Source organism: Podarcis cretensis (assembly GCF_951804945.1).
Source record: "Podarcis cretensis genome assembly, chromosome: 4".
Lineage (NCBI taxonomy): Eukaryota > Metazoa > Chordata > Lepidosauria > Squamata > Lacertidae > Podarcis > Podarcis cretensis.
Window position 1 is genome coordinate 5,406,811 of NC_137173.1, and position 12,881 is coordinate 5,419,691.

The following is a 12,881-nucleotide window of genomic DNA, read 5'->3' on the forward strand; positions in this document are numbered from 1 at the left end:
TGAACCCTAGACTCCAAGGCATCTCTCCCAGCCAGTCTGCCCAAAGATGGCTCCCAGCCCTTCTTACTAGAACCCCTTGCTACCAGTCTCCCATTTTCCTGTCACATCAAACACCCAGTTCCCCTGGCATCCTTCCAACCCCCCAGTCTCTGTTCACACCTCAGGACAAGGGGGAAGGACAGTTCTTCTCTCCCGTTGCCAGTAGCTCTCAATGGCCCCCTCTCGTTCCTAAATGGCCCTACCTTGGCCAGGTCTTTTTGCGTAGGAATTCCTCTGCAAATCACCATTCCTCCCAAATCATCAAAATCCTGCCATTTATTAATTTCTAGGGTTTAGGGGGTCCCCCAATTTTTTTATAGCAGGGCCTTGTCGGTGGTGGCTGCTCCCAGACAGCTTTGGAAGTCCCTCCCTGGAAAAGCTACCGTAAATTGGCTCCTTCCTTGTCCTTTCATGGACAGGTAAAGACTTTCTTATTCCAACAGGCTTTGGGGGGCTGGCTTTAAAGAAAAGGGCATTTAAATAGCACTGCGCTGTTTTTACCATCTATTGCTATATTGGTTTAAATCTACTAGAGTTTAATTACTCTTTAATTATTACCTTCAATAAGTTTGTAGCTTTCTGCATTTTACCTGTGATTTAATTTGAGTAAGCTGCCTTGAGTCTCAGCCCAGGAAAAAGGCAGGATAATATTAATAAGCAATAATAAAATTCTCCACCACCCACTCCCCTTCAGAAGGAAGCAAGTATTTAGGGCTAGGCATTGATAATCAGGCATCGACCCTCTTCCTTGCATTTATGAAAGCAAAGGGCACAACAGCAAATTGAATTGAAGAACCAGGCTTTTATTCCTTCTTCCAGTTGTGTGTTCCCAGGGGTTGCAAACACCCCTATTACTAGAAGCCACATCCCTTTCCATGTCCCCATAAGCAGACCAAGTTTGCTGAGGTGATAGAAATGAACAGAAGCTGAAACAATGTTCGGAGGAAGTCCCGGAAAATAAACTCTTCTTACAGGCAAGCTGGAGTGTTATTTCCTGGGAACCTGGAACGAGAGCACTCTCACCGCGATAAAGGAAGTGGGAAATCCCAGTGCAATCTTGCAGGGTCAAAACTCTTCAGGATCAGAGAAGTCCCTTGCAAAGTTCACAGCAGGGTTGCTGGGAGGGCAGGGAAAAGCAAAACCAGGAGCGTGCAGGGCGAGAGACCCACTCCAGCATTGGCATAGTACTTTGCCACCTCCACATTGGGGTTGCCCTGCGTTTCGTTAAACCACATCTGGATACAGCGCTTGCTGCCCCTCGTGAAGGTGGTATATTTGTAGGAGTTGCTCCAGATCTTCTCACACAGGTCTTGTGGACTAGGAAAGACGGATTCCCACAGCTGACACTTCGACCTGTGGGGGCAGCGGTTATACCCTGGAATTGAAGGGAAGAGATGCCAGGCTGAGCAAGGCTTGTCGTTCCAAGATGCTCAGCTGGCTGGGTACCCATCCCGGAGAGTTGCCAGACATCAGGTTGGCATCGTAAAAAAACTTAATCTGTCCCCGGCAGCCAGGGCGGCCACCTTAAGAAAAAGCCCTTCCCCTAAATTAGCTAAAATGTATAAGACAAATAATAAATGTTGGAAATGTAAAGAAAAAGAAGGAACATTTTATCATATATGGTGGGAACGTAAGAAAGTAAAGAACTTCTGGGAAATGATATAGAATGAGATGAAAAAGATGTTGAAATACATTCTTAAAAAAACCAGAAGCATTTTTACTTGGTATTATAGGCCAGGATATTAATAGGCAAGATGTCAAACTGTTTTTATATGCAGTAACAGCAGCAAGAGTATTGTTAGTCCAGAAATGGAAGCAAGAAGAAATTCCAACGAAAGAAAAATGGCAGACGAAATTAATGGACTATGCAGAATTGGACAAAATGACAGGAAGGATTCAAAACCTGCAGGACCAGAGATTTACAGAAGATTGGAAGTATATGAACTATTTGAAGAGCGATTGTCACCAACAAATTACGCTAGTAGGACTACAAGAAGTTTTGTAAGGAGAAATATATGAAGTGTTACAAAGTAGATAAAGATAGAGATATTGGTTATGAGTTTTAAATGTAATAGGGGAAAGTGAGAAATGCATACTAAGAGATGATATCGGAAAATTTTCAGACAGGACTGATGGAAGTCAAAAAATTGAATAAGATGTAAAAGTATGTTTAATTACTGTTGAAAATGGCATGTTACAAAACTAATTTTATATATATGTATATATATATAGTGTGTGTGTGTGTGTGTGTGTGTGTGTGTGTGTATATATATATATATATATATATATATATATATATATATATAGAATAAACCCGTCCCCTGAATTGACACTTCTCTTTCATTCGTTGCCTGTCTGGATACCACCCACAATTTTGATTTTGGCCAAATGATTTGGACAATTCATTTTTTAAAAAGAGTTTGCATTAGTGCACAGCCAGACAAATAGACACTCACCTGGACTGTCAGGTCTGTAAGAACATTAACAAGGGCTTGCTGGATCAGGCCAAGGGGGGCCCATCTAGGCCAGCATCCTGCTCTCACAGTGGCCAACAGGATGCCGCAAAGTGAAACCCGCAGGCAGGATTCAAGCGCAAGGTCAGCTCTGCCCTCCCGGGCAGTTCCCAGCAAACCAGGATTCAGAAGCATTCCAGCCTCTGGGGAGTCAGAGCACAGCCATCCTGGCTAGGAGCCATCGATAGCCCTCTCCTCCTCCTCCTCCTCCATCAATTTGTCTGATTCTCTTTTAAAGCTGGAGGCCACCGCTGCCTCCTGTGGCAGAGAGTTCCACAGTTTAACCATGCACAGTGTAAAGAAGTCCTTTTGTGTCCTGAATCTCCCCAACATTGAGCTTTATAAGCCACCCAACGCCCCACTCACCTCTCAGACTAGACCCTGCGATTGGGTGGAGGAGATAAGGAACTGAACCTCTGACCTGGTCTAGTTCCACACCCTTGGTTTTAAAATAAACTAGGGGCGTAGTAAGGGACGCGGGTGGCGCTGTGGGTAAAAGCCTCAGCGCCTAGGACTTGCCGATCGAAAGGTCGGCGGTTCGAATCTCCGCGGCGGGGTGCGCTCCCGTTGCTCGGTCCCAGCGCCTGCCAACCTAGCAGTTCGAAAGCACCTCCGGGTGCAAGTAGATAAATAGGGACTGCTTACTAGTGGGAAGGTGACCCGGAAGCGTCTGCGGACAGCGCTGGCTCCTGGCCTGTAGAGTGAGATGAGCGCACAACCCTAGAGTCTGTCAAGACTGGCCCGTACGGGCAGGGGTACCTTTACCTTTACCTTTGGGGCATAGTATTATGTGTGAACCGGCTCTATTTTGGCCAGAAGTCCCACCTCTGCAACCTAAATTGTTGGAAAAATCCTTGAAGGCGATCCGGAACTGGCCAACGCCTACCACGGGAATGTCGTTTCCCTGGTAGTCTCTCAGGTGTACGCGATGAGAGTCGAGTTGCCTTTTGGACACTCTGGGTACCAGTCTTTTGATGGTGCTCCATGACACGATGGACAGGGCAGACCCGGTGTCGATCTCCATGTCACATGGAGCTCCTTCAATGAGCACCGTGACGTTCAGCTTGCGTCGCGTAGGCGAGTCGGTTTGGCCAATCGTGGTTCCAGACGGGCAGCGGCAGTTGGTGAGAGCGAAACAACTTTCCTTGGCAGACTGGAGTGAAGACTTGGACTTGCGAGTCGATGAAGGGGGGGTGTCAGACGGAGCCGATCGGCAGACCTTAGCGATGTGGCCCCTTCTGGAACACAGATGGCGTCTCTGAATCGACACTTGGCACGGGAATGGTTGCCTCCGCAGCCGGCACATTCCGGTTGGCCCTTGGACTTCTGTTGGAACTTCCTGCGCTCCTGCTTTGTCTGGTGCACGTCATCGTCTTCACTGGAGGATGCCTCATCACTGCTGGCCTCTTCATGATGCACCGGAACTGGCTCCCTAGCAAGACGCGGGCTGCTGGACTTGCGGATCTCCTGGGCGGAGCGTTCAGCAGCTTCTGAGGCCACAGCCTCCTCAATGGCTTTCTGTAGCGTGAGGTCTGGCTTGGCGAGGAGACGCCGTTGCAGATGGATGTCCCGGACCCCGCAGACGATTCGATCCATCAGGGCATCGTCTAAGTCTCAGAACTCACAGTGCATTGCAGCCTGTCGCAGGGTGGTGGTGTAGTTGTTGATTGACTCCCCCTCTGCCTGGTTCCGGTGGTAGAACGCATGGCGGGCAGCAATCTTGGACGGCTTTGGTGCATAGTGGTTGCGGAGCTTCTCTTGGATCGTGGCCCATGGTGTTGCCTGGACTGCTTCAGGCGCAACCAATGCTCGGGCCATCTTGAACACCTCAGGCCCACAGAGGCTGAGGAATAGGCCCCGCTTCCGATCCTTTGATACTGCTGTCAGCTCGTTGGCTTGGAGGTAGCAGTCAAACCGAGCGAGGTAGGAGTCCCATGATTCAGAGGCTGGCGCAAACGGCGGTAGAGGCACAAGTGAAGCCATGATTCCGATGCTGGCGTGAAGGGCGATGGATGGAACACAGTGCTCTTAGCCAGAACAGTCAGCTCTGAATTGGTTCTGTCCAGTGATTTCGCTCTGTGATTTCGCTCTGTGATTCAGCTCAGTGATTCAGCTCAGTGATTCAGCTCAGTTCAGAGGCTGGCCGCATCTGGCTGTGCTCTGATGTCCATCGATCCCATCCTCATCGCCAGTGTTGTGGGTTGACATAGCAGACGACACAGCGATTTCTCCAAAGAAAGCTGGATCACAGCTCCAGACAAGCTGGAATCGAACTGACTGCAAACAGCTCAGCCGGCCTGCTTTTATAGGCAGCCGGCTGTCAACATTGTAGCAACAACAGCCCAGAGTTCCCGCCTAAAATAACTGACGTGGACCTGAGTGAAAACTATCTACAGACCTGAGTGAAAACTATATACAGTATCCCCCTGCTGGCCCAGGGTGAAACTTCACTACATAACATAAATGGCCTCGGTCCTGTATACCTGAAGGAGCGTCTCCACCCCCATCGTTCAGCCCAGACACTGAGGTCCAGCTCCAAGGGCCTTCTGGCGGTTCCCTCCCTGCGAGAAGCAAAGCTACAGGGAACCAGGTGGAGGGCCTTCTCGGTGGTGGCACCCACCCAGTGGAACGCCCTCCCACCAGATGCCAAAGAGAAAAACAACTACCAGACTTTTAGAAGGCATCTGAAGGCAGCCCTGTTTAGGGAAGCTTTTAATGTTTAATAGACTATTGTATTTTAATATTCTGTTGAAAGCCGCCCAGAGTGGCTGGGGAAACCCAGTCAGATGGGCAGGGTACAAATAATAAATTATTATTATTATTATTATTATTATTATTATTATTATTCTCTCTGCAGCGCCAACTGACCTTGGGACCAGTCCCAGCCCACGTGCCAGTTCTCCTTGCAGGTCATGTCATTCCGACAGTCGTTCCACCACTGCTCACAATCTTCTTTGCACAGCGGGACATCCAGGATCCTTTCTTTGCGCCAGGTCTGATCCACCTGCACGGGGAGGAATAAGTTAGATTTATGCAGGGGATGGGGGAAGGTTAGGGAGAAGTGGAAGGGGCACCCCACACCCAAAGATTAACGGCACAGCTTGCGGCTCAATTTCGTCAGCTCCGAAAGCCCAAGAAATGTTGTTCTATGCCGCCCCAATCTCTGAGCAGTGAGACTCCAGGAGATTGCCCAGGTTTGGTTTCCTTGGAATGAAGGTCAGCAGAGACCGATGTCTTTAGGATATCTGGTTTTATTTACACAGGTACACAACATGGGCACAAGATGGAGGGGCTCACAGCACTAAAACCTCAACTGATCTTGCTTCTCCATTCATCACAGCTTTGGATCCAGCACAGAGCAAGCAGGTCTCTGTGTATCCAGCTTTCATAATGATGAACTGTTTAAGGAGGCAAGGGGACCATTGATGAATCACTGGGGAACATTTTTTGTTTTCCATTTTCTGTTGCATGAGATTTTTCAACTGTCCTCCTCTCTTCTTTCAATGCTGATTTCAAATCTGAAATCGATTTTCGTGTCCATGCTATAGTTATCTTTCAATTTCCAACTTATGCCGATATGTCCTGTTTACACTGGGGATAAGTGTACACTGACACGTTGATCTGCCCTAACCACATGGTAATTATTATTTGGCAAACTTAATTTTTCTTTATTTTTATAGTGTTGTAACCTAAATATTTGTATTTTTCAGATCGGACCATGGCTTCTTCTAGTCACATACATTTATACTCATATTGTACTACTTTGGCTATGTGTTTAATAAAATATTGAATTCTTGCATTGTGAAAAAGATTGTGGTGAAAAGTGAAAAACATTAATTGCAAAAAATAGAGCTTACAGAACAAAACCAACTTCAGATATGAAATCAGCACATCAAAATTAAGTTAGAACAACTGCAGGTGTCAATGCAACAAAAATTTTGTTCCCCAGTGTTACGTATCAAATTATCACTCGTATATGAAGTCAGGATTTGAGGTATAAGCAGTGGATTATTGAAATAACCAATGATATTGGGGTTTAGACAATAAAAACAGGTGTTATAAGGCAGCTAATAAAAAAGCAAAAAAAAAATCAGGAAAGTAAGGGTAGGAAGTCAAGAAGAAACTACGTATGTTAAAGAAAAACTGCGTGATAAATGCTTTGAAATATCTAGAGAATTAATAAAAATATATTTAAAACAAATTGAACTAAATAATTTTAACTGGATTTTGAATAAATGGACAATTGGCTGTTATGGTTTTGCATTTTTTCATGTTACTGCCTTCCTGAGTGGGTCATGCAAGCCATTATTCTGAATAACGCATTCCATAGAGTTGGGGGGTGAATTTATGGAACCAGGGTGGGGTGGCCCCCCAGAACAACTGCTGCAATTCCTTTCTCTAGACATGGAAAAATGTGGGGCACCCAAAGTCCAGCAAATTTGGCCCGGTTCTCTTTTAGGGGTGCGTGGGGGGTAGATGTACACAGGTGAAATGCTGATAAAAATAATAATAATAAATTTTATTTATACCCCGCCCTCCCTGGGCTCAGGGCAGCTAATACCAGTAAAATTACAGTAAAAACATAATGGGGGGAAGCCCAATTTAAAATACAGGTTAAAATGCAATTTAAAATGCAGCCTCATTTTAAAAGTAGCCCATAGATCAAAACCATAAGGGGAGGGAAACATAAGGGTCAGACTGAGTCCAAACCAAAGGCCAGGCAGAACAGCTCTGTCTTGCAGGCCCTGCGGAAAGATGTCAAGTCCCGCAGGGCCCTGGTCTCTTGTGACAGAGCGCTCCACCAAGTCGGGGCCAGTGCTGAAAAGGCCCTGGCCCTAGTTGAGACCAATCTAACCACCTTGCAACTTGGGACCTCCAGAATGTTGTCATTTGTGGACCTTAAGGTCCTCCGCGGGGCAAACCAGGAGAGGCGGTCCCGTAGGTACGAGGGTCCTAGGCCACATAGGGCTTTAAAGGTCAAAACCCCAAGCCCACCTTGTTAATCCAGGGGCCCAGGTTGGGCGAGCATTCGTAGAGGCAGGTGTCCTGGATGAAGTGTCGTTTACAGGCAGCCGACATGATCCCGCAGTGGTTCCAGTTAAAGTTGTACAGGTAGGACTGGTCATCATGGGCGGCGTGACTCGTGCTATTTGTGCAACAAGCATTTTCTTTCCATGGGGAGCACTATGGGAAGAGAGGGAAAGAGGGATGGGGGAGGCCAACTCATCTAGCACCTCGCCCTCCCTCCCGAGTCACAAGACGACTAGGATGCTCCACGCTGCCTTCACTCGCTCACACCCCAAGCACTGCTTCCTAGCCAGTGGCAAATTTATTCTCATTTCGCTTGTCATTAAATCGTACACCTCAGCTCTTAAGGCTTGGTTTCCAGACCCTAAGGAGTAAACCCTACACAAATCCAGAATGCGGTCCCTAAGGGGGTTGGATGGCACCTTGTCTGCCTCCTCCCAGCAACTTCTGCAGTGTGGTGTAGTGGTTAAGAGTGGTGGACTCGTAATCTGGTGAACCAGGTTCGCTTCCCTGCTCCTCCATATGCAGCTGCTGGGTGACCTTGGGCCAGTCACACTTCTCTGAAGTCTCTCAGCCCCACTCACCTCACAGAGTGTTTGTTGTGGGGGAGGAAGGGAAAGGAGAATGTTAGCTGCTTTGAGACTCCTTAGGGTAGTGATAAAGCGAGATATCAAATCCAAACTCCTCTTATTCTTCTTCCTGCCGCCAACTGGTGTCAAACATCTTGCTCTGCTTTCCTTCGGACCACATCAATGAGACTTGTCTAGGCAGTCCAGGAACTCCATACACACTACCCAGGCTTGTGGCCTGGAGATCCTCTTGGTTATACTCCTCTGACCCCTTCCAGAAGGTGGTCAACATCCTTCTTAAACCGGGGTGCCCAAAACTGGACACTGGTGGGGCCTGACCAAGATGGAATAGACTGGGACTATTACTTCCCCTGATCTGAACACTAGACCTCTCTTGATGCAGCCTAGAATAGCTTTAGCAAAAATTAAAAATAGTAAGCTGGCTTTCCTTCAGAGCTATAGCCTTGCCCAACCTCTGTTGGCTGAGATTGATGGGAGTTGTAAGTCCAACATCATCAGCAGAGCGCCAGGTTTGGCAAAGGCTGCCTGTTATGTACCGAGTTGAATAGGATCCAAAGTGTAGCATTCTGATTGGTCCTAGAACAATAGGATCTGGAATGCAGCAGTCTGATTGGTCCTAGAACAATAGGATCCAGAATGCAGCAGTCTCATTGGTCCACAGGAGCCACCCAATCCAGCTCTAGGTGGGAGTGAATCCGCAACCTGATTGGCCTACAGGAGAATCCCGGAATTAGCCAATCACGTGGGGCCCATTGTGTAAATAATGTATATAAAGCAGACATTCTGGGGGAACTTCCATTCCTCCTCACCACTATGAGCTGAATAAAGAGCATGAAATCCACTCTTGACTCCGAGTAAATTTTACTGCCGTTGCCCTCCATTCACTCTCTCTGGCACAGCTCAGATCAGGGAATAGAACTGAGTTTCAGAATCCCATTTGGGGAGAGAGCCCTACCTGCCCATGCAGCTCATCCTCTTTACCGGGCGATGTTTTGTGATGTTTGCCATCCATGCACGTGTTCAGCATTGAGTTATCGGCAGCCCCGGCAGCCAAGAGAGCCAGCAGCCCCAGCAACTTCCTGCATGCTGCCATCTCCCTGCAGATGGTGGCGGGAGGGAGAGAGAAAGGAATAGATTCAAAGAACCACACAGCTGCCGCACCTTCACAAGGACCCACCTGGCTTGTCAAGGCTGCAGAGGGCAGATTTGTCAGCTGCTCTCAGTGCCATGAACTGAGCATGTCTGGAGCTGTGATCAACATTGCCTGCAGCCAGGAGAGGAAATTGCAGCAGATGATTCTGCCCCCCCCCCCCCCCGTCATCTTTCCTTAACTCTCTCCCTCCCTCCCCCGCAACTGTGTCTACTCACCCAGGTAAGATCAGCAGAGAACTCCCCTTACCCACACTTTTGGAAACCAGTTTCCCCATTCGATTTCGCAGGCTTTTTTAAAAAAAACACTAAACTTTTATTTTTGCTGGAAAACAAAGCCTTGCAAAAGAGAACAAGTGCCCTTTATATGCCCACTTGACTGCTTTGATCTGCGGAACTGGTGCCAAGTGATTTCTGTTCTGTATTGTTAAGAACTTGATCTCTCAGTTTGGCAAAACCTGCCCTCTGGAACTCCCTGCTTATTGACATCGGCCAGGCACCTTTGCTGTATTCTTTGCACCTCCTGAAAACATTTTTGTATAGACAAGGCTGCCCAGATATTTTAAAAGGTGATGCAAGATTGAATATTATTTTAACTTTTAAAAAATCTTAAATTGCTAATTCTTCCTACTAACATTTTTTTGTGAATGGATTTGAGTGTGTTTTACATTCAGGTGGTGAATAAATTTTATGAAATAATACAGTGGTACCTCAGGTTACATATGCTTCAGGTTACATACGCTTCAGGTTACAGACTCCGCTAACCCAGAAATAGTACCTCGGGTTAAGAACTTTGCTTCAGGATGAGAACAGAAATCGTGCTCCAGCGGCGCAGTAGCAGCAGGAGGCCCCATTAGCTAAAGTGGTCCTTCAGGTTAAGAACAGTTTCAGGTTAAGAACGGACCTCCAGAACGAATTAAGTACTTAACCCGAGGTACCACTGTAGAACAAACAGCAACCCAGAGGAAGAGCCCACGACCCAAATCCACAGGAGCCAGGAAAACCATAGCCATTGAGCTGGTTTTATTTCTATCCACTTTTTAAAATAGCTGCCTTCACTTTCTAATACATAAAAAGCAGTAACAACAATAAGGAAGAAAGACGCGAAAACAAGAAAGGAAAGATACAAGGGGAGATGAGAGGTGTTCCAAAAACAGCATTGTAATTCCAGAAAACTCACAAGCATACTAGGCAAGAGTTTCTAAAGGAGACCAGTCTATTCCTCCATCACTTACCTGTGCACACAGACAAGGAAGACCCACTTTCAAACACAAGAAACCCTCCCAATAGACCTTTTATACCTGAGCATTCTCACCTGCAGCTGCTTTCTCTCTCTCTCAGGTGGGCTGGCAGCACAGCTGATGAAAGCCAAGAGCTCCTTAAGCCTTAAAGAAGCAGACTTCCCAATATGCCTGGTTCCAAAGATCAGCCGAGAAATCGTCAGTCAATGATTGTACAAAGGAGCACTGAGTTCCCACTTGCCCAGCGTGCCCCACCAAGGAGACAGAGAATATCACCTTGGAAGTGCTCCAAAACAGAGAATCGAAGAGTTCAAAGACACCCCAATGGAAAGCTTTGTCTATTTGCCTATTTATTTCCATTCATGACTTGCATCCCATCAAATACCTTGAAGCAATTCCTCATAAAAAGCATCAGCAATAGAAACAGTTGCACAATTTCATACTGTAGCAATTGTGGGATTGGGGGTGGGGGAGAGAAACAGTCTAAAACACTGTAATAAAATACCGTATTTTTCCACCTATAAGACGCCCCCATGTATATATTTTGGGACTCCAAGTTGAGAAAATGGGGGGGGGGGGAAGGATTGCCCAGACATATTGAGCTTTTTATTGGGGGGGGTGTATTGAAAATCGCTAACCCGCAGGATCGCCACAGCCAATTGCACGCACAATGACAAACCCGTCAATTGTCTGCATGCTCACCGAAAGCAAGCGCCAATCGCACGCCCCATTGCCGCAGCAGCCAATAGCCAGCGGACCTTCCCGCACCCACCAATCACATGCAAAAACGCCGCTGACAACATCCTGCTCACAGCAGCCACCAATCGCCCGTCCCACCTCTCCACTATCCGTATATAAGACGACCCCCACTTTTTAGCATTTTGTTGTTGTTGTTGTTTAGTCGTTTAGTCGTGTCCGACTCTTCGTGACCCCATGGACCAGAGAACGCCAGGCACTCCTGTCCTCCACTGCCCCCCGCAGCTTGGTCAGACTCATGCTGGTAACCTCGAAAACACTATCCAACCATCTCGTCCTCTGTCGCCCCCTTCTCCTTGTGCCCTCCATCTTTCCCAACATCAGGGTCTTCTCCAGGGAGTCTTCTCTTCTCATGAGGTGGCCAAAGTACTGGAGCCTCAGCTTCACAATCTGTCCTTCCAGTGAGCACTCAGGGCTGATTTCCTTCAGAATGGAGAGGTTTGATCTTCTTGCAGTCCATGGGACTCTCAAGAGTCTCCTCCAGCACCATAATTCAAAAGCATAAATTCTTCGGCGATCAGCCTTCTTTATGGTCCAGCTCTCACTTCCATACATCACTACTGGGAAAACCATAGCTTTAACTGTACGGACCTTTGTTGGCAAGGTGATGTCTCTACTTCTCAAGATGCTGTCTAGGCCTGTCATTGCCCTTCTCCCAAGAAGCAGGCGTCTTTTAATTTTGTGGCTGCTGTCACCATCTGCAGTGATCATGGAGCCCAAGAAAGTAAAATCTCTCACTGCCTCCATTTCTTCCCCTTCTATTTGCCAGGAAGTGATGGGACCAGTAGCCATGATCTTCGTTTTTTTGATGTTGAGCTTCAGACCATATTTTGCACTCTCCTCTTTCACCCTCAATTTTTAGCATAATTTTAAAATAAAATAACCTCATCTTATACACGGAAAAATATGGTAAATATGCAATGTGAAATGGTTTCAAGTCCAATATAGATGCAGCTTGAGTTGGAATAAAGGGCAGCAGTTTTAAACTGGGGTGAGGGAGGTGAGGAGAGGGAGGTGAGGAGGCAGTTGCCCCAAGAGGACAGTGGGGTGAATTGGTGTGAGCTGTAAAATGGGGTCACATCTCCTTATCTGCTTGCTTTGAAGCCTTAACTTGGGGGAGGGCAGGCTTCTGCTGCTGCCAGCCTATCGAGTGGTGGGGAAGAGGTCTCTAAGCCAGGAGTGGTTAATTTTTTGGTGTCTCCAAAAAATTTGACACATCACTTGGGAGGATAGGCGAACTACGGTAATACCAGTGTACTGGAAGAAGCAAAGATCACCAGTGTCGAAGCAATGATTCTTCAACATCAACTTTGTTGGACTGGTCATGTTGTGTGGATGCCTGATGATCGTCTTCCAAAGCAACTACTCTATTCCAAACTTAAAAATGGAAAGCGTAACGCTGGTGGTCAACAAAAGAGCTTTAAACTCTCTCAAGGCAAATCTTTAAAAATGTAGTATAAACACTGACAACTGGGAAACACTTGCCTGAGAGTGCTCCAGTTGGAGAACAGCCTTTCCCAAAGGTGTCATGGGCTTTGAAGACACTCGAACTCAGGACGCAGGAG

General features: G+C 47.1%; 1 protein-coding gene across 2 annotated transcripts; it reads right to left on the reverse strand.

Moving 5' to 3' along the window:
* Positions 1 to 824: 824 nt before the first annotated feature.
* Positions 825 to 10,726, reverse strand: LOC307215024 (folate receptor beta-like). 2 transcript variants are annotated; one of them, XM_079974174.1, is made up of 5 exons: positions 10,635 to 10,726; positions 9,126 to 9,267; positions 7,548 to 7,736; positions 5,421 to 5,556; positions 825 to 1,414 (listed from the first exon to the last, which is right to left on the reverse strand). In XM_079974174.1, the coding sequence occupies exons 2-5, from the start codon at positions 9,261 to 9,263 to the stop codon at positions 1,143 to 1,145; spliced, it is 735 nt and encodes a 244-aa protein (XP_079830300.1). In that variant the 5' UTR covers positions 9,264 to 9,267; positions 10,635 to 10,726; the 3' UTR covers positions 825 to 1,142. The 2 variants fall into 2 exon arrangements, with proteins under 2 accessions (XP_079830300.1, XP_079830301.1); XM_079974175.1 differs by having other exon boundaries at positions 10,621 to 10,679.
* Between the last annotated feature and the right edge of the window lie 2,155 nt (positions 10,727 to 12,881).

Bases quoted from the DNA above. Each gene is read 5' to 3' on its own strand.
- LOC307215024 (XM_079974175.1), bottom strand. The intron at 7,737-9,125 runs GTAGGGCTCTCT...CTCTTCCCATAG, and splicing joins AGGATGAGCTGCATGGGCAG to TGCTCCCCATGGAAAGAAAA. The intron at 5,557-7,547 runs GTGGGCTTGGGG...CTCCCCGTGCAG, and splicing joins TGGGCCCCTGGATTAACAAG to GTGGATCAGACCTGGCGCAA.